This window comes from Acanthopagrus latus, chromosome 19 (assembly GCF_904848185.1).
Source record: "Acanthopagrus latus isolate v.2019 chromosome 19, fAcaLat1.1, whole genome shotgun sequence".
Classification (NCBI taxonomy): domain Eukaryota; kingdom Metazoa; phylum Chordata; class Actinopteri; order Spariformes; family Sparidae; genus Acanthopagrus; species Acanthopagrus latus.
Window position 1 is genome coordinate 3,734,378 of NC_051057.1, and position 25,852 is coordinate 3,760,229.

Below are 25,852 nucleotides of genomic sequence, written 5' to 3' on the forward strand. Positions count from 1 at the left end.
GTGGCCTTGTCCACTCACCAACATGTTTATTTCTAACTCTGATATTCTCACACCAAGAAGCTACACCAGATTCTCAATCCATCCATTAGTCTGTAGGTTACCTAGGTCTGATAGAACATTCATAGAATTTATACTCTAATGAAATAACAATATTCAGTGTTTCCCACGGAATGACTGCCTACCTGTGGCATGTGGTGGTGGTTGAGTTTTTTTTATCGGACCAGAGTATGGCATCCTAAGTGATCTATGTTACTGCACGTGGCTACTTAAATTATCATTTATATTCCCCTTTTATTGAGAAACTTCTTCCAATAATCACACTACAGCAGTCTATGAAAAAGCTGTGTCTTTTCAATATGCAAGCATTACAAAAACGTAACATTTATCCATTGACTGTAAACACAACTAGCAGTGTTTGCAGTATTATCTTGCTTATCTGGCAGGGTGTTTTAGAGTATTAGAGTCACACCACTAATTTGGTGTCCTCTTCAATTAGTCCTACCCTCCAAAAGTGATACTTGATTTTCGCTTTGTGCAGATTGAAAATTTAAGATGAGTTTAAAAGACTGGCTAATTACATCTCATATGTACTTTATGTACTTGGAGTCCCTTTGCTGTGAGCCGACACATAGAAACTTCATGGATGATGCCCTTTGCAAACATACAAAAAACTAATTGCGTGAAAATGATTGTGACACATCTGCTGCTACAACTTCATTGTGGCTAATATTTACTGCTTATTTAAGTAGAGGGCACTGGTATTCCATTCTTTTTCCATTGAGATGAAAACCCTGAAACCTTGGAAGATTTTTTAGTATATTCAGTATATTGATTATTATAAGATTTATACCATATCATCTTAGCAATGCACTTTTTAATATCAGTGGTGTGCTGCTTTTGGTAATTTAAAAAAGGAATGGTCATCAGTTGCTTTTAGTCAGCTAGGAATTCTGATATATAGCACATCACCAGTTTAGTCTAGTTAACCTCTAACCTGGAGGAAAACTACCTGTCAAACTGACAGGGGGAGATGCAGCACACTCACAAATCTGCGGAAGGACCCAGAATCATGTTCGTGTCAGTTACAGCTATTGCTTTTCAGACTTGTGGGAAAGTAGTTCCCTCAGCCTCTGGGCAGTTGCTTTGCCTGATTTACTGTCCCTCTGTTTGACTCATCAGGGCTGCTGGAAAGAGTCAAAAGGAATTCCCTCCCTATCTCCACTGGGTGACTCCTTCCAACCCCCTCCCACCTCTTCACCCTTATTCCTCATTGGAGCTCATTAGGACCAGTTCCCATTTCTATTCATTGCTGCCACAATGTCCATTAGCGCTGTCAGACAGACTCCAGGTGTACGCATCTGTCAGTGATGACTCGTTGGCTGGGGTCCTGGTGACCCACTCCCAGATGCCAGGCTGACTCTGAGTGTGCCTGTTGCTGCCTGAGCAGCCAACACTTGTGTCACCGCCAATCCCACCCTGTGGTTTTGTGGGCTGTGGTTACTGGTGAGCCGCCAGTTGCTTCCAGTCTAGTCATGTGACTCCTAGTCCTTGCAGTCCTGCTCTCTGACAGTCTCACTCTTTCTCTGTCCTGTTCTTCTCTACTAAGTCCTTGCTATCTCCCTCCTCCTTCCTGTTGATTCTGATGTTGGATACTGACTTTTACTGGAGATAATCTACTCTACAAGTAACAACTGGAAGCAGAGGAGCTATGAAAGGTATAGTTCCTTGTTCATACTTCATCTAATCTGTCGGACCCTCTGTTTTCCCCATTTTGTCTTGCTTCAGCTGTACGCTTGCACTCACTGCGCTCTGCAGTTGATGCATCCGCTCATAAATGTGCTCTGAAGGCCTATTTATCCACCGGGAGCCTGGCTGGCAGGCTTTTGTGGAAGAGGGGGTCTGGCTTCTGTAACAGCAGTTTTGTCATGTAGGTCATGGCAGTGTAGGATGATATAGGTGAAGACTGGAAAGGCTGATAGCTACAGCCCCTCTACCCCCTCCTGCCATTCTCTGATGCTGTCATCAGTGGTAGCTGTCAAGATAAGGTGCCCGTGCACTATGAACACAACATAGACTTTCCGGGGAAGAAAAAACAAACAAAAAAAGTACTTGTCTTTTCTTTCTCTTCCTTACTGTTATTATTGCTGGTGCTGTGCTGTGCCCTCTTTTCCACACCATTTCTTTTCCCCCCTTTCTTTCCTCCACTAACCTCTTTATCTGCCCTCTTGTCTGCTCTTGCTCTGTCTATTTGTGCCTGGAAAATTACACCTCCAAAAAACTGTCTAAAGGGTGCACTGGGGTAAACTTTGCCTTAGGCCTTGTATTGTGTATGCCTGATGTGCACTGCATCTGATGCATGAAAGAGGAGTTTGGGGGTTATTTAGTAAGAGGAGGAAACTTTTAAAACTAGCTCAATACATCTGGAAGCTTACATTGTTGATCTGAGTTGAGTTTGTGATTAACAAAACAAGCTTGCCTATCTCACTTTCATAGAGAAGCTTTTAAAAATGATTGTTCCAGTTTGACTTAGATGGTTTTAAAGAGAAGTAAAGGAATCCATCTTTCTTCTCTGGCCAAGACGTTTACATTGTTGTCCTCAAAGAAATGATTTTTCTCCGTCCGATTTAAGTGGACAACAGAGTCTTGACCTGAGGAGTTGAAGCTCCTGTGGGTCAAACTGGAATGACCATATTTGAACAGAGGGGCTGAATTAAGACATTACTTTTCACCCACCTACAATGCAATACTGAATTACCTCCCCAGACAAGCTTAACAACCATTCCCACATTGGCTCACCTAGCCTGAACAACCCACATAAAGGTCAGTTAAGTCAATGACCCACAAGTGGCCCTAACCAGGTTTGTCGTTAGACCTGGGCATTCAGGGTTAATAGCCCCGGATGTTTTGGGAATAGTCCCAGATTTCTCATTTTCTCATTTCTCATCATCTCCCCCAGCCCCTGAGGAGGAGCAGGGATAGCTTGCTAGCACAGATTCAGCAGTCCCGCTGTGAATTCAACCTCTATATGGTCACCTTGACACCGGGTAGGTGCATGTGTTAAATATTCTAATCTTAATTTATAATTTTGCCCGCTGTGGTAAATCAAATCGAAATTGTGGTGGTGGGTGTAGTCTCTGTTATTTTTTTTTTCTCTTAATACCCTACAAAGCCTACTGTAGGCCTAATGTAGATAGACAATGAATTGAAGAAATTATAATAAGGAATGTTCTACCTGCTCTAATAGCCTATGCACATAGCACAGGTCTTATTTCAGGTTATAATACCTTAATGTAAACATTACTCAGTAGGCCTCTAGTGAGGGAAAATTAGCTTTACTTGTAATTAAAATGTGATGATGAGGACCCCAACAATTGGCCTTCCTTTCCTTCTTCTCAAACTACTTTCAAACTACCAATTTTCACAGTTTCCTGGGGGAGAAATCCCGGGACCCCCGTTTAAAATAAAAAAAAAAAAAGACCCTACCTGCGGGCAGTGATGCCGGTAACGCGTTACTCTAATCTGGCCACTTTTTTCAGTAATGAGTAATCTAATGGTTTAATATTTTCAAACCAGTAATCAGATTACTTATTCAAGTCAGTGTGTTTTACCATTATTTTTTCATTTTCTCAAAATATATATTTTTGCTTTCTTCTTGCGTCTCGGGGAGTGACATCACATGTGCGACAAGTCACATTTTTCAACATGAGGACAACTCACATTAACACCACACAGCGACACAAAAAACAATGGAGGGAGGAGAGAGATGCGCGTTTTCCAGCTGGAAATACAATCATTATTTTGAGTTTGTGTCAGCAAAAATTGAGATTAAGGATTCATTGTATACCCTGTGCTAGCTGTACTTTTAATGAGTAATCAGTAATCACATTACTTTTTCAAGGTAACTGAGGCTAAAGTCCCAGATGTTTTGCACTCCTAGCGATGCCCCTGGCCCTAACGACTCTGAAACTAGCCCAAAGATAACACTGGATGCATGTACGCTATGTTCCAACTCTGGTATAGTTTTGCTCTGTCTTCCGGCAACCCCCACCAGCTGCGTTTTGAGTACGGCATGGTGCAGCTGGAGTTGCGAGACCGAGGAGTTCCCATGATAATTACATAATCACGCACAACCGCAGTTATAGGTGTGTGTTAAAAACACAACAACACGAAGTGTTCCCAACCGAAGGATTAGAAGAAGTTGTTATGTTGTTGTTTCAGTGCATGACCTGTCTGCTCTGTGCTGAACACGTATCTGATGGGAATCTAGTCATAAGAGCTCACACGTGTCCCTAACGACTCTGTAAGGACACTCCCACGCAGAGTTTGAAAGCCTGCATCTCCCGTCCTGTTAGTTTTAACTGAAGAAGCCTCGTGGATGAGAGATGAAATGTCTCCAAGAATCCGAAACCACTGAAGTCCACTTGTCTACAATACGGCACTTAGAATTACCATGACCTGGATGACTGAGAACCTTCATCGACAATTTATCCAATAATGAGGGACAGGAAGGAAGAGAGCCAAAGTCCAATATTTTAATGAAGGAACTGTCAAATGTTTGGGCACTTTTGCACGAAAAAATCCCATAAATCTACTTCTGCTATTGATCCTAGTCATATAATGATATGGATTTGTTTCTTTTGTCTTTGTCTCTCCAACCTGTTCTTGTGTGTTTGTTCTTAGTCCCCATGTGTTATTTCCTTTTGCAATACTTTAAACAGACATTTATTTATTGGTGCTGGTGGTTCAGGCTCAGGGCCCAGTGTGAATGATGTCTCCTGCTGCTGGATGGTTTCAGGGCTGAACAGTCTGGTCTCAGTCTGGTCTGTTCTGTCTGAGGAGTCACCCCTTGTTCATGAGCTCTGCATGTTATAGAGAACATTCCTCTTTAAACAAAGCTGCTGAGTGTGAATTTGCCTGCATGGCTGACCCTCATCAAATGCAGTAAGAGGGAGGAGGGGGTTTATTAGTACGCATATTTCCAGTTTTTCTGCATCCGGAGACATTGTTGTGGTCTATCTGTAACTGTTTATGGAAAAACAGGAGGCGAGGTTTTTTGCCCTCAGTTTTGTGTGTTTAGTACAGTAGGGGCATGTTAACAATCAACATTCAGCTCTCATCTAACAAATTGAAATCACATTTGTTTTTTACATTTCTCTGCTGGCTTTAGAAGAACTAATGTTTCTGCCCTGCTAATTTGCTCCGGAGTGACTGAACCCTGTCGCTTTCAAAGCTTTTTCAAAATGCAAAGAGCCTGCTGAAGAACCTCAGAAATTGACCCTGTGCCCAGACCTGCTTTCTCAACCAGCTGAAAAAAAAATCACAAATAAATTGTTAGGGTTTACCTTTTCCCACTGCCATAAACAAATCAGATGGTGTGATATACTGAAGAATAAAGTGTTGCGAGGACTTAGAAAGCCATGAAAGGAGAAGGGATTAGGGGATCATTGTGGTTGTACTTTGTTCACAACACTAGATGGAGCTCTTTGCCACAGAGCTCCAAACCAGTGTGGAAGTCAAAATTTGTTCATAATGATAGTGAGAACATGCCAATTCAAATGATTCTGTTGCCCTTCTTTCTAATAAACTATGACCCTCTAAACATGTAATTAAAGATCTCGGCTTTTTGCTTTAATGTCTCCCTCGCTGCCCTTTTCCCTTCGACCGGCAGTGTCCCTGTGCCCTCTCCTTTGCCCAGTGTATCCTTTGTTCATTGGCCAGCTGAAACAGCCCTGTCCTTATCTTTGGGTCTCTGTGTGTGTTCGATTCCCTTCCTTCCTTTCCACCTGTCCGGTGCCATTCTCCACTGTGCTTTTGAACCTCTAATGAGTCATCAGCATAATGAATGAGACATTTGTCTGCTTGTTGACTGAATCATTGTATATGAAGTATTTTCATGTCACTTTCCAACAGACTTTGATGTCTTGGTTTGATGTCCACTGTTTAAAAGGATTATGCCATCATGTTACACATCATCAGACTAGGCCAGAGGTAAATTTTCTTTTACTAGGCCTATTGCATTGCCCATAGGAAGCATGTATTCCTATAGAAAAGTGGAAGGTTAAGTAGGTTTTTCATGGATGGCCAAACGAGGTTGTGTTTGAAGGTGGGACGTCAGGGATATAATTAGCCGTTTTTGACTACTTTTGATTATACCATTATATTTCACCTGAAAAACTATTTACCTTGCCTTGTTTGGTGTCATTATTTTCAGCACAACCTCACATGTGTGACTGTACAGTTTTTTGTTTTGTTTTTTTTCATTTTGACATAACACTATGGACCTAAAATCACAAAATAACATAAAATTGGAGTATGAAGAAGTTGGATTCTTTTATTGTGAAAACCACAAATATGTTTAACAAACCAATTGTATTAGTTATGATGCAAATGTAAATTGTTGTTTGGTAAATTTGCGCATAGGTTTTTGAAATTTACAAAGTTATATGTAACTGTTTTCATTTGAATGCAGGCAATGCCTCAGGCTCAGGGCTCCTCAGCTCATTCCTGCCTGTTCCACATTCAGCAGTCTCCTCCTTATTTTGACTCATAACTAGGGCTGTCAGGCGATTAAAATAAATAATCTAATTAATTATAATTATAATTATATTATAATTATCATATCTGCTAAAGGTACCCAAATAAAGAATTCAGATTCTAGGACATTACAAAATTGCATTGCATAACTAATCAATCAAATACACTAAGAAGAGAAGATTTGAAATCCACATTTTTTTTGGCGAAGTGCATTTCATAAATGAAATTTATAAGAAAATGGTCAAGCACATCCCAGTAAACCAATTAGGCCAGGTGCATTATTCAAAAATGCAATACAAATACACTAGAATAAATAAAATTCAGAAATAAAATAAGGCTGAGTCTCAAATAGACACTTAAGCAGACTCTCAATTAAAAATGAGCACTAAAGCTGACTCAATACAGCAATTCAAAATGAATACCAAAGCTGACTAAATACGGCAATACAAAATGAATAGTAGAAGTGTAAGGCTGTGAACAGTGACATAGAATTTGTCTTCAAAATAAGAGCTTTACATTGCACATTTGCTTTACATTTCCTGGGTTCTTAGCGGGGGGCTTTTTATTTGAAAGTAGCGGCCATCCTTAGCTTGCCGACACAACAACAAGCTAACACAACCAAACAGCTACAGCGACCGAAGAGACGCTGCATCTCCTTGATCTCTGCGGCTGTCCAGTTGTTCATCTTAATATCCGCGGTTGAAGTGATGGACTGACTGCTGTGGTCAGCTCTTTCCTGGTTTTAAAATTCCTCAGTTGTGGGTCGCACAACAGTGCAGGTCATTGACACCTCCGCCCACCTCACTCAGAGGCTGGCACATTACTGCCTCGTTTTTAGATAGCAGGCGAGGTGGAAGTAAGTGTACGCTCCAAGGCGGAAAATCTGTGGACCAAAACAGACCCCCAATTTGCCGGCCTCTGTCTGTTTGCGTCCGGTCCGTCAGCTCGGGAGGTGGACCGTGTGGGGTTGGGCTAGCGGCTAGCTACACACGAACATCCACAGATTCTGATTCCACTTTGTTGTCCTTGTGTATCTGGATCTCCTCAGACTTGGTCCGGACTTGTTTAGTCTCATTAATCCCCAACAGTCAGTTTAGATGCACAGAACAGGACCGAACCACCGGCAAAATCCTGGTCCAGCTCGCGTCGCTGCAGGTATAAATCAGCTTGTTTCTTAAGGTGATTTGTGGAAGTGAGCTCTGCAGTGATTGGCTCTGGTGCGCACGTGACTATGGTGGCTACGGTTAACAATGCTAGAAGAATTGGTAAAGCATTTATTAATGGTGTCATTGTAGTCCAAACAAATGTGACGTTGCACACCCTTGAACCATGCAGTTGCCATGTTGAAAATCTCAGGTCAGTCTGATCCTGATCTGCAGAGATATTTGAGGCACACATACACAGATACACAGACAGAGATTCTTTACTTTTATAGAGGGATGTTGTCTACTGAATCTGTCTTCTGATCGTTGATGCTGCTTCCTGTTAGTGGACCTGGACCAATGAGCTATGTGCCACAAGAGAGTGACAGGCCAAAATCAGTTTTGTTTAAAACCCCAGTAGTGGATGGAATATACATGACATACCAACTGTAGGTAAAGCTGTGCTATATGGCCTTAAAATAACATCACGATGCACAATGTGTATCTCACCATTTTGAAATTTTCTCAAGAGGATGAATGGTTGGACAGGGTGTCAAAAGCAAATATCACAATGTTTTTGACCAAATGCCTCTATTGATATTTTGACATATATATATACATTGGTATATTTTTAACATCGTAGGAATTGCTGTTGTTACTTTAAAAAACACAAGATTTTTGATGAATTATATTAAGTAATGTGGCTATAATGACTAAATGACACAATACTAACACAATAGGACTTGTTTTAATACTACTGGATACATCTGAATATTGGACATAGAAAATTCTGCCCTGTGTGACCTAATTCCTTGATTTCAAATGCCATTTAAAAACATTTGGACAGACATTCTTGTTCTAGTACAAGTGTATTAGAACACGTTGAACAGTCGAGAACATTGAATACTAAGATGTTTTCAAGTGTGGACAGTCTCAGTAATGATAATGATCCATAATTTTTTAATTCAGCACTACCTGAAGCGTTTGTTATAACACGACCATGGTAATGGTCTGTACATAAAATGCCAAAAGTTATTTTAATGCATATGATTTAATGATCTCTAGCCTTTAAACAAGACTCTGAGGTCATTTTTGCGTCATCTTGACTTCCCATTGCCCTCAACTTGATTGGCTTCATGACTGCCATTTGTCACTTTTGTCAGTGGATTGATCTGGCCTGGTGCTCACAAGGTGGGAAAGCACCGTTCTAAATTTATCAGTCAGCCGCCCACCCCGGGTTCATGCCTGTTGTGGATCTAGCCACACATGTGCCTCTAAAGGAGTGTTGTAGATAGAAAGTGGGCGGGGGGTGGCGAGTGTTGGCTGGCAGGGCCTGTGGACCTATCAGTCTATCTTTATGTTCCAGTAGTCATGCCTCCAGAGCTCTGACCTTCTCAGGGACAGTGGAACCAATAGACTTTGGAAGAAACAGGGAAGTCATTTAGCTAACTTGTTACTGTACCCACCAGAAAGACTTGAAGTGTGGGGTTTTTTGTTTTGTTTTTTAAAGAGTAAATGGCACTTTGAGACGATAAACTACAATAAAAGGTATGTGGCTTCCAATTGGTGATTGACTATAAGATTAGTTGTGTGTCAGAGTGACTTTGGTATTGAAGCACTATACTTCAGTGTACTTTTTGTTAAAGGTTTTATCAATTGGATTAACATTTTGATGGTTTTGTGATTGATTTCAACACTGACAGGCATGAGAAGTGATTTTAAAAGTACTTTATTGAGAATGTGTTTCCATTCTGGATTATGGTAATAATTAAAGTACAGTCTGGTTATGATACTGTCAGATCAATGCCAGATTCTCCATTTTGGCCTAGAAGCAGCTCAGCACCAAATTAGAGCAAACTGAACATGTGTCAGGGATCAGATTTTTCTCTTAAAATGTGTAGTTCCTTCCAAGCTCTGGACTGGAAGTGGTCCATTGGAAGTGTATACCTCCATCAGTACATTTGTCCATATGTGATATGTGAGTTTAGGCATAGTCTAAGTGAGCTTTGGATTTGGGGACTGCAGAGCTCCTCCATGTGTGATTAAGTGGTAAGTGACCGTCTGGATAGACCACAGTTGTTCATTGTACTGCACCTGCCCTCTCTCTGTCAGGATTCACAGACATAAATAGAGCACTGCCTAACAGGGTCACACACACACACACACACACACACACACACACACACACACACACACACACACACACCAATCATTTCACTTGAGTTTTTCCGCAGATACAAGCCCTGTCTTAAATAGTTACTCATATATGCTTTGTCTTGTCTTATAGTCAACACCCAACAATCTAAATGCATGTTATAATTGAGCTTCTGCCTTCACTTCTTAACTGAAGATTTATTCAGATGCTGCTGTATGCAGCATTTAATCATGATGCCCTGAGCGATAGGTTTATTTTTACTTTTACTTAATTGGCTGAGGTCTGATCTGATTTCCGGCTCTGGGTCAGTGCAAGTCGAGTGGAGATGTTGTGACTGTCTTGTGTTACATGCCAGTGGTTGACTGCCACTCCGGCTGTGTCACCGTCACTTTTCTCAGCTGTTTGTCGTGGTGTCAGACTGCCGTGGGGTTAATTGCTGTGATATGACTGGCTCAGGACCGGAGCAACTGATCTCTCACTGGGGTTGAGAGGATGTGCAGTGTGTTCATGTGTCATGTGTTTCAACGTATCATTGTTGTGTCTGGGTCCAGGTAATAAATTAGAGAGAAACCAAGTGTGTTATTTTGTTTTCAGGGGAGTTGAGCTCTGGCTCTAATGGATTATTCACCTTTCAAGATGAGAAGACAGTCCTTGTAGGTTTACCAGCCGCTGCTCTATTACTACAGGGTCGATCTAACCCAGTGTGTTTTCACAGAACACTGACAACAGAGTGTGTGTGTGAATTAATGTATCACTGCACACTGTCTCAACTCAGTATAGATGCAGTGGACTTCACATCCTGTTAATTCAATCCGTGTTGCCTGTATCATCAAAAAAAAAACAAGAAAAGAAAAAAAATTGAACAATCTGTTGAACAATTTTTGAATTCTTTTGATGTACACATCATCAGAATAAGGAAATACCCATTTCAATTTCGCAGAATTCCAGGTGATGATTTCAAATTCCATGTCCAACAATGTTGGATTACTGCCTGCGTAAAGGTGGCAGCTGCTGTGTACCCTGAAAGTACAGTGCTTATGCTCACTGACTTGAATGCGGGAGACCGGGGTTCAAATCCCCAAACAACATCATCTAAGGACCTAATTATGAAGGGACCCATCCAACTTCTGGCCAATTACCTGCATCAATGCAGCAAAACTGAGTAAGCATGTGGCTCAATACATGAGCGAGCCACAGAAAGGAATTGGCAGCTACTGGTTGATAGAACAGTCGCCAACCTGTGCACTGCCTGGATTGACTACAAGAAAGCCTACAACTCAATGCCGCACACATGGATACTGGATTGTCTGGAACTGTATAAGATCAACAGGAGCCTAAGGGCCTTCATCCAGAAATCGATGGAAATGTGGAAGACCTGAAGAATGCTAAGTGAATGTCTCAGGCAGCAGAACCCTGATGAGAGTGCAGAGGAGGAGCAGACAACCTGGAGGGACAAGCCCCTACATGGCATGTACCACCGTTAGATAGAAGTAGTAGCTAATATCAAGAAATACCAGTGGCTGGAAAATGCAGGACTGACAGACATCACAGAGGCACTAATCATGGCAGCACAAGAACAGGCCATAAGCACAAGAGCCATAGAGGCCAGGATCTACCAGAGTAGATCAGACCCAAGATGCAGACTGTGCAAAGAAGCCCCTGAGACAGTGCAGCACATAGTAGCAGGGTGTAAGATGCTAGCTGGATCAGCATACATGGAGAGGCACAACCAAGTGGCTGGGATAGTATACAGGAACATCTGCAACCAGTATGGAATAGAAGTCCCCAAATCCCAATGGGCCATACCACAGAAGGTGGCTGAGAACAACAGGGCCAAGGTTCTGTGGGACTTCAGCTTCCAGACTGACAAACAGCTCCTGGCTAACCAACCGGACATAGTGGTGGTGGACAAAGAGCAGAAGAGGGTGGTGGTGATAGATGTGGCGATCCCAGCTGATGCTAACATCAGGAAGAAGGAACACAAGAAACTTGAGTAGTACCGAGGGTTGAAAGAGCAGCTGGAACGGATGTGGAAGGTCAAGGCAAGCGTGGTCCCCGTGGTAGTTTGGGCACTCGGGGCAGTAACCCCCAAACTGGGAGAGTGGCTCCAACAGATCCCAGGAAACACATATGAAGCCTCAGTCCAGAGGAGCACAGTCCTAGAAACAGCCAAGATACTGCGCAGAGGGTGAGAAGGGGATTGTTAATTAATTTACTATATATATACGCTTTTCGCCTGGCAGCTACAGTGAAGATTTGGATTTAAAACAACTTTGTAAATAAAGTCTTTTAATTCAGTTTGGGTCTCTGGGCTTCCGTAGACTTGCAAGTCCCCAACTGCTTGAGTTGTCTAGGAGAGTACTGCAACGCTGTTGTCAGAGATTAAACTTCACCTGGCTTTTATCAATATGGGGCAGGGTAGGTAATTAATACATTTTCAATTTTGGATGAACTGTTCCTTTAAATAATCAATTTGCAGAAAGTCTGTCACCTATACCATTTATTTGTTTTGGTTGAAACATAGCAGACCTGCAGTAAGGAGCTCATAGTTCACTGAGTTCCCAGCTCTTATTCAGGAAATAGGTGTATCCTGCCAGACACTGATCGGTGCAGCTACATTTGGTTTAGTTCACCAATGGCAGCCTCTGCTCAGCTGGCTCACCTCACACTGTGTCGACTCTGGAGGGAAATGAGACACACAAGCTTTCCACCACTGTCTCTCCATCCCCTCCAGCATTCCCTTTCACCAAGATGACAGTTCTTGGGAAGGTGTCTGTTGCACTCGGGGATGGAAACAAATTCCCTGGCAAGTGGGATCGATGAAGAATTCTGGTGCTGTAGCTCTTTCTCCTGACCAGATGTGCTGTGTGTATCACACTGAAGCACACACACGTGTGTTTATTTAACAGCTGAAGACTCTAAGTGTGCACTGACTCGGCTATATATTTCTTTCCCTAGGGCTCTGTTTCAATTGGGTAGCGTAGATGTGTGTTTCAGGATATCAAGGTGCGTCGCGTGCCACAAGGGTCACATCATCATTGAGGAACAGATGGTGCTATATTGGTTCATGTAATAACAAATTAATCATGACTGCGATTCTGGGTTTGGAAAGTTTGTAGTCCAATCACAGTTTTAGTCCCTTATTCAGCAGCAGGAAAAGGAAAAGTCTAAAAGAATGAAAAACATGTTTGAGCTTGTATTATCAAGTGTTTTGGTCTGTTTTTGTTGTTTGGTGTCTTTTTTTTAATTCCCATAAAGAATTAGCCTGAGTTCAACAGTGTGACTGTGATGAGGTTTAATAGAAGAAAGTAAATAGCTTTACCAAATGTCAGGTTTAATGTCAGCACTGTGGAATTGTAGAGCCTCTTTCTAACTCTTCATGGAGCTTTAAAGGTATTGTAGGAAAATCATCATAGCATTAAACATCAGATTTGCGGCCTGAGCACAGAAATACCTGTGAGTGGAATTTTCCTTGTATGTCTTTTTGTAAAGCTCCATACTCGTTTCTTAGGACCAGCGGTGCTAGGAACCCTATTGTAATTGTAAGGATTTTTATTTTCATTTTTCTCCGGCTAAAAGTGGTGCTGCAGGCTAAACCGTGCAAGGGAGGGCAGTGCAATTTGGACTCCCACATGGTATGTCGCACATTCAAAAACCTTATATCCCCAGATTCCCTGAATGGAGCTGAATCACTTTGCAATGGCCATGCCCACTTCCGCCTAGAAAGTTTTTTCGCTAAATCTCAAAACTGGAAAACTTACTTTCTCTAACTCCTCCTTGGGATTTTGTCCCATCTGTGTGAAACTTGGCACGTACACTCTTCAGCTGGACCTGATATAAAGTTATCAAAAAAATAAAAAAATATCAAAAAATGCGTAAATTATTAAGAACAAATTTCTGTAGCTAGCTATAGAAATGTAAACTGTTTGCTATCTTGGTCAAACTAAAAACACCAAATTTGAGTTCTTTGGTTGCCATGACACTGGGAAGGGAAGAGCTGAATTTTGTGATTTTTTTGCCACTAGGGGGCGCCAAATATATGGGAAGTTTATATCTCTCGAACGGCTACACTTATCCATATGTTCCCTGAATAGAGCTGGGTTTTCTGACATAGAACACGCCCACTTCTGCTGCACATTTTGTTCGCTAAATCGCCACATATGCAAAACCTGCTTTTTAGAACTCCTCCTACAATTTAAGAGCTACTGCCTGAAACTTTTGGCCTGTGTACTCACTTTTGACCTGAGCCTGTCATCCTTTGGGGCCAACTTCCGTGGGCTCTGTGGTGCTTGGCCCCCATTCATAACTGCTTGCAGTTCTAGTTGGTTATTTTGGGAAAGCCATGCTGAGGTATGTGTGTTTCTGTGTCTGGGTGTTAATACACAGTACAATGGCTAGAGAAGGTCAGTGTAATCTTGGTGTATCTATTTACAACCGTTAAGTATCAAAGACAAGTGCTGGGCGGTATACGGGTTCACACCGAATACCAGTGTATATTTTCGTTATGAAGCAAATTTTTAATGTACCCCCATACCAGTGTACTTGTTTACACAACGTTCAGAACGCTATGCTGCACCACGCAACACTGTTTCAGATTGGACCCTTTTCAATTGCGCTTCTAAAAAGGCATGGTGCGACTGCAAGACGGGGTGAGGGTAAACAGTAGTGCCTGGTGTTACGTTATGGTGAAGACGGATAGGATAGAAAGCTCAACACACATTTGTGTTAACCACTAGACCAAAATTAACATTTCAACTGCTGTAACTACTTAAATATCAACAGGTGCCTCAGATTTTTCAATTGAAGCCTAATATATTCCCCCTCGTGGATGAAAATAGAAACATCCATCTCAGACGAAGCAAGTGTGACTACCCATGTACTTCTGTGTGTCCTATACATTGACATGGATGTTAAGAGATGCATCAAAAACATAACAATATGTTTTTATAGCTACAACATGATTTTGCTATACAGAAGGTCACTTTCTTGACAGTTTTCTAGTGTTTGCTCTCCAATTCATGCCAGCTTCACATTTCTTTCATCACACATTCCTGCAGTGCCCCCCAAACAGCACCCTGTCTCTGTTGGAACCAAATAAAGATCCATCTTCAGGTGGTCTTGTTGCAGTTTTTGGATGACAAAATGAAACTGTCCCGAACAGACAAACTCACCAGAGTTCTTGAATTTGAAAAAAAAAGGTACATCCAGTAATGCCATTTTCCCATTACATCTGCCAGCCTGGCTCTACTCAGTTTGACTCAATGCACCATGGATTCGCATTTCCACCACAACTGGGCTGCCTGCTTGAAGGTGTATCTTAAACCAATGACGTTCTTCCCAGTTCTATCAAAGAATCACCATCACCAAAGTGCCTCTGCTAATTCAGTTACAAACATAATTTCATTTATTATAACTTCTTCACAATAAAGGCCCCTTATTATTGAATAATTTCAAAACTTTAATATGAAACAGCATCACCGGAAATGTGTTTTCAGCAGCAGTAACTACATGTGATGGTGATTATGTAATTATGTGATTTAGAGCGAAAAACGTAACAATTTCCAGGATGTTTTGTGGGTCAGGATCTCAATCACTACACATTATAACAGCATCCATATAATTATAAACTGTCAGTGGGTACGTGTTTAGATTGACAGGAGGACACTGGGGAAACGACTTGGAAAAAAAGACACATACGTCATCATCATGACATGTACCGCCACGCCTCTTTAGGAGCCACAGTGCCGCCTTTCTCTGTGAATTACACAGCAGTTCGTCTTCAAGATGAGAACTGGCAAACTGCGTCTCTGTGTGAAAAGGGCTACTGAGTCTGATGAGTTGAGCATTTATTTTAGGGGTAGAGGGTGCTTGTTATCAGTTGGTCACAGTCACAAGACATCATGTAGCCTGCCTGGGCGGTGGGTGGTCGTGGCTTGGCCCTACTTTGGAGCAGGTCCTTCGGTGGTGCGACCCGGCTCAACTCAGCGCAGTAAAGCTGGTGATGGTAAAGCAAATCTGCGCAGCTCAGTTTGACTCGGTTTGGCCAAAAGACATCGTGAAAAAACAGAATAAGTGGATTCAATACTGGCTTCAAATTCAGTTTTGAAGTTTCATATTCATATTATACATCAACCCTAGCAGGAACTCCATATGCAAATCCACATATTGTAAGAACATTTTGTTTCACACAAAACATTTCTACTCTTTGAAGGGTGAAAGGCTCATTAAAGAATCTGTTTGCTTCATACTGAAATCACATCATGCCTATTACAGACATCAAACAACTTTTAGCCTCAGTTTTCCTCCCTTTAACTCCCTTTATGTATACATATGAATATCTGTATGTTTCATTCTCTACCCCCTCAGCTGAATTTGTGGCCATGGTGCAGTGGCTCAGACTTTGTTACGTGTCTGCCGAGACGGCATGGCCGTGTGCATTGGATCCCTCTGCTACTCTCTCAATAGACAAGATGGATATCTTTCCTAGGGGACGTCATAAATCTGGACTTTATTTCGAAGATGGCTGTGAAAGAGCCCAGAGCAGGAGACGAACCCTGCTAATGCTTATTTCTTTACCTCTTTCTGAGCATTGTCTCCTCTGAATAATCTTCAGACCTTAAACATGACGCAGCCATTAAGCATTTCTCTCTTAGCAGACCCGTCAAGATGCCTCTGCTCGCTAGAGGTCATTTTAAGTGCAAACATGGACCGTCTGGAAGTGTTTATCTAATAATGACCCACTGACTGGCTCCACATGTGAGCTTGTCCAAGCTGAAATAGCATCCACTCTGAATGTGTGCCTGACTGAACATCTTGGGGGATGATTAGTGGAGAGGTGTGGCTCTGTTATTATGATATGAAACATGTCCTGCCTTGCTCTTGGTGCTCTTGGCACTTAATTAAAAGAGCCTGATGTGCCTTTCTTGTTGTGTTTTACCTGTTAGCTTACCAATATAGCAGCCATGACGACATTGTTAGAATGATTTAACTGATTCGGCTGCTTTGTACAAGCTAACACTTGAACTACTTTCTACTTACACATGACTGGACAGTTGTTCAGTGCTCATATCAACTGACACTTCAACTACTTGCACTTCTTAGTCTTTAAAAGTTTGTTCAACTACTTCCATTGCCTATATATTCAATTGTCCGTAAGTAAAGCAAACATTTAAAATGCCTCTCAGGGATTCCACTTCAACTGCTTTTAGTGATTACATGTTAACTGACATTTCCTTTGTATTCAGAGCAACAACTGGAAAATTGAAAGGTTGCATCTTTGAAGCTTCCTTAAACTTGAAAAAAAATCCATGATTTTGTTTAGTAAAGTCTATGTACACTCTTGAATTGTATGCCAGCATCTGACATTTACTGAACTGTTGTGTATGCTATTTAGAATTGCTGTGCATGTATCATCTGTGATTTCGGTACCCAGCGTTTCTACCCAAGCCTTCCTAAATTTAGCATTGGACAATACAGAATGGGCCTGCCAGGAAAAACATAGAATTGAGATGGATCCCTTGTGGGTCAAATCATGGCAAACAATGCTGTCAAGTATATGTGCAGGTATAGTTTCATAGCGTGGTAAGTGGGTCCTTATCTAGCTTCTAATCTGGAGGTATCTAAAAAATGTGATGATAGTATGTTGTGGGACTGTTGCAGTTGTTGGAAGGATGCAAGTTTCCCCTCACTGTACAAATCTCCAATTTGGACAATGTTCATATCCTTCCAGATAGAGAAGGAGGATAATTTTAATTTCTAGCTACTCTGATACTGCAGCCAATGCTGTATATTATGATTAATGTATTTAATGTATCAACTATCCTATTCCAATAATAAGTCAGATGCTGAAAAACAGATCTGATAATCAGCCAGGCGAACATTTAGTCAACCTATGGTAGACATACATGTCACAATATCAGATACTTTTACTCATGATTATGGGTGACTTTCACTTTTTCCAAAGTGATATTTTAAGACTATCTTTACTCAGGTATTTGGGTACTTTTAACATCGTCAATTTTTTTTTCTTCCAAACCTGTATGGATCCCAGCATAGTTTCCTGGAATGCTCTTCTTAAAGGCTATAGATTTCCTGGGACATATCTATTTCACCACAGTTTTGTCGTGGGGTAGCAGAGATGGCTTCAGTTTTCATTTTCATTGACCTCTGATCTAGTTTCTGGTCTCTGTGCAGTCATTCTTCTAACCATTTAAGGCTAGTTTATGGTCAATGTGTAAGCATTTAAAGAAGCAACCTTAAATCAGTTGCTGCAGAGCTTCAAAACGAAGTAGATGGCCCCCTGGGGGGAAGGTTTGTCTCTGTCTAAGATTTATTAGATTAAAGGATTAGATAGTTACTTTTTTTATTTTTATTTGCATAATTGATTTCAGGGCTCACGTTGTGTAAATATTCAGCTTAATTTCTTTTGGTGTGTTTGAAGTGCAGCTTCCTGTTTGTGATGTGTAGCAAAAGTAATACCTCTTAATGCAGCACTACACATGCTCGCATTCCTCATTCCTGCTGCAGCATACTTAATGATTATCACTCATTATGTGGTCTGAATGCCAAATAATTACCATGTCTTTGTGCTTTTACACATGCTTTTTGTTTATATGCATGCTACTTCTCTCTGTGGCCTCTACTCCTCTCTGAATAAATCCTACAATCCTCCACAAAGATTAAAGAACAAGAGCAGTGTTACATCATTGCAGCGACCTGTAGAGTCTTGCCCATCCTTGGCAGCAAAGACTCATCATTGCTAATAACATGTTAGAAACCGCTGGGTGGTTTTGTAGATCTGATGTCATCCCTGTAGCGGATGAGTCAAAGAAACAAACATTACACACAAGTCAGACAGCCAGATGTGAGACAGCAGGGGGTAGGCACAGAGGTGATGATGACTGCTTGGATAGTAGGACTTGTTGTGGTTGGCATTAACTTTACCAGTGATTGTATTTGATACCATTAGAGGTGCTTCATAGTAGGGGTGGTGAAAAAAATAAATTATCGACTAATTGCGATCATAATATTGACGATTATGAGTCAATTATTACATTTCCAAAGATCAATTTAAAAAAATAAATAAATTGTAATTCAAACCGTCTCATACGTGACCGTTACAGCTCATTTTGGAAGCTAATGTCCTACGTACTTCAGACGAAAGCTATGGATGATAGCCACACAGGCGCAAATATGTGTGAGTTTCTCAAAGCAATGGCAGACCAGTGGGGAATAGAGACACACGACCTGGTTCTCCTCACCGACAATGTCTCTAACATGAGTCTGGCTGCTGAGCTTGGCAATTTTCTTTTAACAGTGAAAGACTACATTTAAAACAAAATAAAAAAAAAATAATTTTGATATTACAATTACACTATACAATATTGAAGGTGCTGTGAGGTGTTACTCGAAAGTCAAGTAAAAGAATTCAGCAGCTGACTGATGTTAAATGGAAGATTAATAATCGAGCCACATAGATCATTGGGGATGCAATGCATCAAGAATCGTTCTGCATTGGAATTGTTGACCGCTGAATCATGATCGAACTGTGAGGCCAGTGAAGATTCACACTTCTACAGTCCACCAGCGTGTACGAGCACATGTTGAGTATGGTCACTCTAGATGCCGGTTGTGTCAGCTGGGCCTTGTCATTAGCATACTCGTGTGTACCATGTGTCTGCCCTAATTACTTTTCTTGTCCTAATTACTTTTCTTGCCATTCTCTAGCCAACTGAGAAACTGACATTTGCGACTGTTTCCATCTACTAGATCTGCTTTGTGTTGAAGCCGGGGCGTTTAGCACAGACAGATCTTGCTCTTTGTGCAGCGTGAAGATAAGATACAGCTCGCTGTTCTCCCAGCATTCACAGGCTCTGTGCCAGCCTCCCTGCAATGCCTCCTCAGTCACGATAAGCATGTCATTGTCACATAGATGCATAGGTGAGGTGCACTCGTGTGTGCAGTTGCTTTTCATGCAATTCATGCAGCATGATCATTCTATGAAATGGCTTTATAGGCATCACGCCTCACAGGAATATCGCTCCATGTGGGGGACAAAAATGCTCTTGATGGGTGTGTTAAAAGGAGAACTGTACTCAGCTGTTCTAGGAAGGACCAAACTGTGAAGCAAAATGTTACCATGGATCTTAAGTGGACATAGAACTCCAATTCTGTCTGTGTCATTATTGTACGTATGTTCTCTCTGCCCCCCCCGTTAAGAGATGACTGGAATATCTCCTCTGGCAGAGATGGTCATTTTAACTTTCTCCCCTTTCCCTGCTCATTTCATTTCCACTTCCATCCAACCTGCCTGTGCACCCGCTCTCTCCCCTCCCTTTCTGATGCTAGGTTTTTTTTGGCATCCTGCTCATGTGCGTGAGCCAAGGGAAGGCAGCACTCTCTAGGGACTCTCCTAACTATTTCTCCCTCTCCTCTATGCCTCATTCTGTCCGGTAGCATTCAAGACACCTCTTCGGTCTTTAGAAGGGATGGGGCCTAATTTGCTTGCCTTAGCTAATGAGCTTAGCCCGTGTTGAGCAGCTTTTAGCCCTGCAGGTTGTTTGTAGTGGGCACTGGTTAGCACTTAGCGGTTAGCGAGAGGAATCTGAAAAGGGGCAGAGCTGCAGCCACAGCTTCACCACTCCTCTGTTTGCCTGCCAGGACCACCTCTACTTGTCCCAGCACTGCGGCTGGGATCTCTCTCTCTCTCTCTACGCTCTCCCCTCCCTCTATCCCACCCTCCTCTGCTTCTCTCTAACACTACCTGACTCCTCTCTCTGTCTGTCCTGGAGCGCTGACAAATAGTTAGGTTTTTGGAGCTGCATCACCTCTAAGGCAGCTGCTCTGTCTTTCAGTCTCTTTTGCTTCTTTTCTGCGTAACCCTCTCCACTGACTTTGTTGCCAAAATGTACCGGAACCCATGGATCTCGAATTACCTGACTCACGTCAAGTTTTGCAGCCAAGGTAAGAGCAGCGACCTGGGGCTCTGCAGCGGCGTGTAGAGCCGAGATTGAAGAGAGCTCTGGGACAAGTTACTCTGGTTGTTGAGCTGGGAATCTGAGCTCTTAGAAGTTGGCAGGCAAGAAACTGCAGGCTTCATTTCTCTCTGCCTCTCACTGTCCTGCTTTCTAACTAGCTGTCCTTGCACTGCAGCTGCAGCCACCAAGGACACTACGTAGCAGAGACGAGGGACCCTTTACACTGCAGGGGGGCTGATTTAGAGAATATGCTATTTCTAGGCTCTACTGCTACTTAGTCTCAGATTTGGTAGTTGCATATAAGGATGTAGACTGAGCTATATCCACGCATGTTGGCCCACTGCTGTGTATCTGTGCATTTTGCTGGGGTAACAAACCACACTGAATTTCCAACATTTTAAATCTTTTATCAATCTTATTCTGCTCTTTACTTTATAAGATAAATTGTCTCAATTCCAAATAATTCAAGCTTTCAATTAAGTTTCAGCCAGCTTGTCGACCTAAAGTTTAAGGACATTGTCCACAATCAAGGCCAAAGTAAATCTGTGCAATTGTTTTGCATTGAGTTGTACTTCAGCAACCTTTGCCATTCAAAGGTTGAGCTGTTCATCATTATTAAACCATCTTGACAGCGGAAGTTAGAGTCCACAATGCAGATAGTTATTGTAGCTTATTAGCTGCATTGCACCATCCACTTTAATTTAACCTCCGTTATTGGAGTATAAACTTCTCCACAAAAGAGACATGCTTTTAGATGGGAATGAGAGAAAATATACAGGAAAAATGTGCCTGTTGTGCAAGTGAATTCTCACATTAGCCAACAAGTAGTTGGCAGGAGGTTTTCTCCTTTGTCTGTAACTTCATTAAATGAAATGACACAGACCAAAATGTCAGAGAGAGACATTCTGTTATTAATCAGAACAAATGAGTCCACATGAGAGAAGAAATATTAGGAGTGTCATGACTCTTCCAAGTCGATTTGAATTCAATTTTTGATCGAAACTTATATTTTTCTGCACTGACAGCTACACATCGTCAGACTATCGCATCTGGATTTGTTAAGATCGACACACCATTGATTTTTTGCCAGATTTCAACAAAAAAACCACCACGCTTGAGTGACTCAACAATAGACAACAAAAGACAGAAATTAAGTTGTTGGAAAGTTTTGTTTCTCAAAATGTCTTCATTCCTCTCTGTGCACACGCTAAATGTTTGGAGGTGCAGCTGCAGACTACCTGTAGGCTCACTAGTTCGTCTTGAAACCGGGGTTTTGTTTCCTTGAGCACACAAGTACTCAAGGGTGGAGAGAAAAAATACTGCGAGAATCTCTGAGTCTGCTTTTAAATGAGCTGATTTCAATAAATTTTTGATTTAGAATCAACCGTGTGACAGCTGTAGTACTGATGCAACAAAAAATGCCACATTCAAGGGACATTTATATATGATTTAATCTAGCCCTGTTGTGCAGGACCTTTGTGTGTGTCTCGTGGATGATTATGCACCGGTAACTGGCCACAGGTCTATGTCTGCTTGTTGGGGTGCTTCTTATTCCTGCTTTTCAATGTAATATTTCCTGAGTGAGTGAGTGAGTATTGAGATCTAGCCTTTCATTGCTAAACTGGCTGGGAATCCAAATTAGGTGGCCCATAGTTTAAAGGAGAAGCGAGACTTGTTTATGGAGGAAGGAGGGTGTATGTGTGTATTGAAGTTTGTTTGAGAGTTTAATTACTTCATTGTAGCTGTCCTTTCCTCTCTGCTTCTTCCCCATAATTGAATTTGAGATGGCACTGCTTGTATTCCCATCGTTATTTGTGTGAAAGACACAACTGGCTTATTGTCACATAAGTCTACTGTTTGTAGCCACCGTCTCACCTAATTTCTGATTCTCCATCTGTTTTGTAATGCCTTTTCTTTAAGCCTCTCTGAGTGAGGCTTTAGTTTTAACTTGAGTCCCCCAGCAGGCAAGGCAGAGTAGGTGGGCAACACACAGACACACACACACACACACACACACACACACACACACACACACACACACACACACACACACACACACACACACTGTGATGTAATGCAGACTGTTAGAGTGACACATTTCCTTTTGGGCTTGCTGTAATCCCATGAATTGAAGTTAATCCTCTATCTCAGTTCTCAGTTTGGACATATGCTCAGCCCCTGATGCCTCTTTGGTTACCACTCTGGGTGTTTTGTGTCTTAACACATAAAGTAAATATTACAGTTTGACATCCTCTCTCGTCTTCTTGTGGATGGCGCCCTCATGTATTTGTAATGTGATCTAACTGTAAATTATGACCTCAGATTCAGGTTAAAGTTGGATTTGTCAGAGCAGAGCACCCTTTGCCTCTTCCATTTAGCTCTACCCCTGCACTCACATGGTAGGATCTCCCAGTACTCACTGGGATAGAGTGGTAGGGTGAAGTGTTACATGGCCCTCCAAACCAAAGTTTTTCAGAGGCACAGTTCAGGCCAAAGCTTATGAGATGTCACACTTTCAGTTTCAGTTCATTATTATGGGATAACATAATCGCTACTCATTTGCTTATGATTTGGTAGTTAACTAGCAAGCTAGCTAATGCTATGTTGTTATTGCTGATGTGCACATTACAGTCCTACATTTTGATACATTTCAATGTTGCATGTCCCCTTTTAATGGCATATAACACCTGGAATTTAACTCAAGTCCAGCAGCAAAGATACTGCTTTTGGTGCCACTCGTTAGCTAACTAGCTAGGTAGCAAAAGTTACATTGTTATGCTGATTTGTGCATGACAGTCCTCCATTTTGGTGCATTTCAATGTTGCATTCCCCCTTTTGATAGCATATGACACCCAAAATGTAGCTTAAGTTTGGCAGGAACCTGCTGAGTTGTATTTGGTACCATTATTCTAATATCAATACAAACTGGCAGGGGAGTATAGATGTTTTATCTGCAAGCTTTTCTCTCTCCATCAGATGAATGGCAAATGAACACATGATAAATCAGTGCTGCTGAAGACTGCATATTGGAAATGCCCGGTTGTGTTTGTTTACATAAATGTCATCAGTGATTACTGATGACATATGAGGGTCTTGAAATGTTGTCCCATTTCACAGGGGGCGATTTCAACCACTACCCTCTGTAATTCTGTTCTGTTCTGAGGGGCAAGGGGGAGCTTGACAATGAGCGGTAGGGGTAAAAATTTGAATTGGATTGAGCCATAGTTTCTTTGTGTACAAACAGCATTATACTGTCTTTGTGCTTCACACCTTTGATACCTTCACATTCTTCACATTCAAGACCTTCCTCACTTCAGATCCTGAATGACATGCCACTGAATCATGAAATAAATTCATCCTCATGTTTGATCAGTGTCGAGTCACTTTTACAGCCTCGTCAACACACACAGGGCACAATGCTGAGGAATTCCTGGCGTAGTCCCTCCTGGCTCTAGCAGCTATAGTGTTTCTGTAGATTACATCAAGCATCAAAGGCTCTGCCACATCTGTGAACATTGTGGAGGTTTTTATGCCTGTGTCTGGAATGACGAATGTATTGAAGCACTTGGGCTTTTCCAGGGGGTCGCCCCTGATGGCCCACATGCCACTACATATAGGCTTTGTGAGGTGTAAAAGGAATACAGGTCTGGGTTGTCGAGAACTCTATATGCTGGACCTGACAAAAGCTTTAGACAGCTGCCCCTGAGGGGCAGATGCTTGTGCTGTTTTCACACTGGCAGTTAATTAACCTTCACGATTACATCTGGTTTTGTTTCACATTTCTGCTCAAAGGGAAATTCTGGTATTTGTCAAGTGGTGTTAAAGTTTTGACCTTTATGACTATTAGTCATGATAACAATTTGCTTGCCACCTGCATTGTAGAGATGTGGGAAACACGGGCTCTGGTATAAACATGGATACAGGGAGCCTCAGTAGCATGCTGTAGCAAACTGCTTCACAACTATACCACAATTGGTGTTGCTACAACTGGAGTCTTCATTTATCATACAGATGCATTCATTACAGAGTGCACCTTGTGTACTTTTGTATTTTTACAATTTTGAAAACAAGAAACATCTCATTTTTTTTGCTACTGCTTCCCAAGCATGCACACATGTAAGATTTGATTAAGAACCACCTTCATTCTGCAGTCAGTATGTCTGACTCTTTCAAGTCGTAATATTTGAGATATCAATTTAAGCTATGTGCACCTTACCACTTAAGTCATTGCTGAGTCAGCATCATGGTTAACATTTTCTGCAGTATCAAAAGCATAGATGGAATGTAACCAAGTACAATTACTCAAGTACTGTGCTTTAATTACAATTTTGGAGGCAAATATTTTATTTTGTATTTTACTTCATTCATGCTTTTGATAACGTAAGTTACTATGCAGATTGATTGCTGCATCAGAGCCAAACCAGCACATTTGTCAAATAAATGTATCTGCGATCAGATGAGTTAATATGGTGTTCATTTGCCTGAATTGTTAACTAATACAGGCAAAGATATTCAGCTCAAGCCAAAACTATTTCAAATTGCAAGAAAAAAATGTTAATAACCTATCTTATACTTATATAAGAAAACCCCCACAGTCTGGTCACTTGCTGCTGTTTGGCATTCAAAACTGTTTTTGTTGTCGCACATACATGAAGGTTTAAGAGGCAGAATCAGCTACAGTCCTTCAATTATTACAGCCAAGACTTCACTCAGATTCGTTTAGATTTTTAAGCCCTGTGAACACATTGCTACAGTAGCTATTAGAGGTCACTGAATGATAATGTTACTGTTTCAGTTAGTACTGTAAAAAAATATGTGTCTGAAGGATTTATCCAACCATTGTCTTAAACTTTTGAAACTTTCACTCCAATCTTTGGGTCACTGTCAAAAGAAAACATGAATGGCTAAGATTACCAGGAATATCATTCATGGCTTGCGAGGAATGAGTGGTGTTTTTACTCAGCCATATATTTCAGCCAGCTGAAACAATACATGACTATCCCCAAACATATCCAGGCACACCGCCCTCTCCAAATAAGCCTTCT

The 25,852-nt window shown here is 41.6% G+C and overlaps 1 protein-coding gene across 12 annotated transcripts in view; it reads left to right on the plus strand.

Annotated features, from left to right (window-relative positions):
* Positions 1-25,852, plus strand: part of svila (supervillin a) — an 84,369-nt gene that overhangs the window by 8,665 nt on the left and 49,852 nt on the right. For 3 of the 12 annotated variants that reach the window (XM_037078928.1, XM_037078932.1, XM_037078929.1), the window contains exon 1: positions 20,545-20,793. The exons of 1 other annotated variant lie outside the window; for it this stretch is intronic. In XM_037078928.1, the coding sequence (XP_036934823.1) occupies positions 20,736-20,793 (58 nt within the window). In that variant the 5' untranslated portion in view covers positions 20,545-20,735. Of the gene's footprint in view, positions 1-9,060; positions 9,225-20,541; positions 20,794-25,852 lie in introns of those variants that run through there. 8 more of the 12 variants (XM_037078931.1, XM_037078933.1, XM_037078935.1 and 5 more) reach the window with 7 other exon arrangements.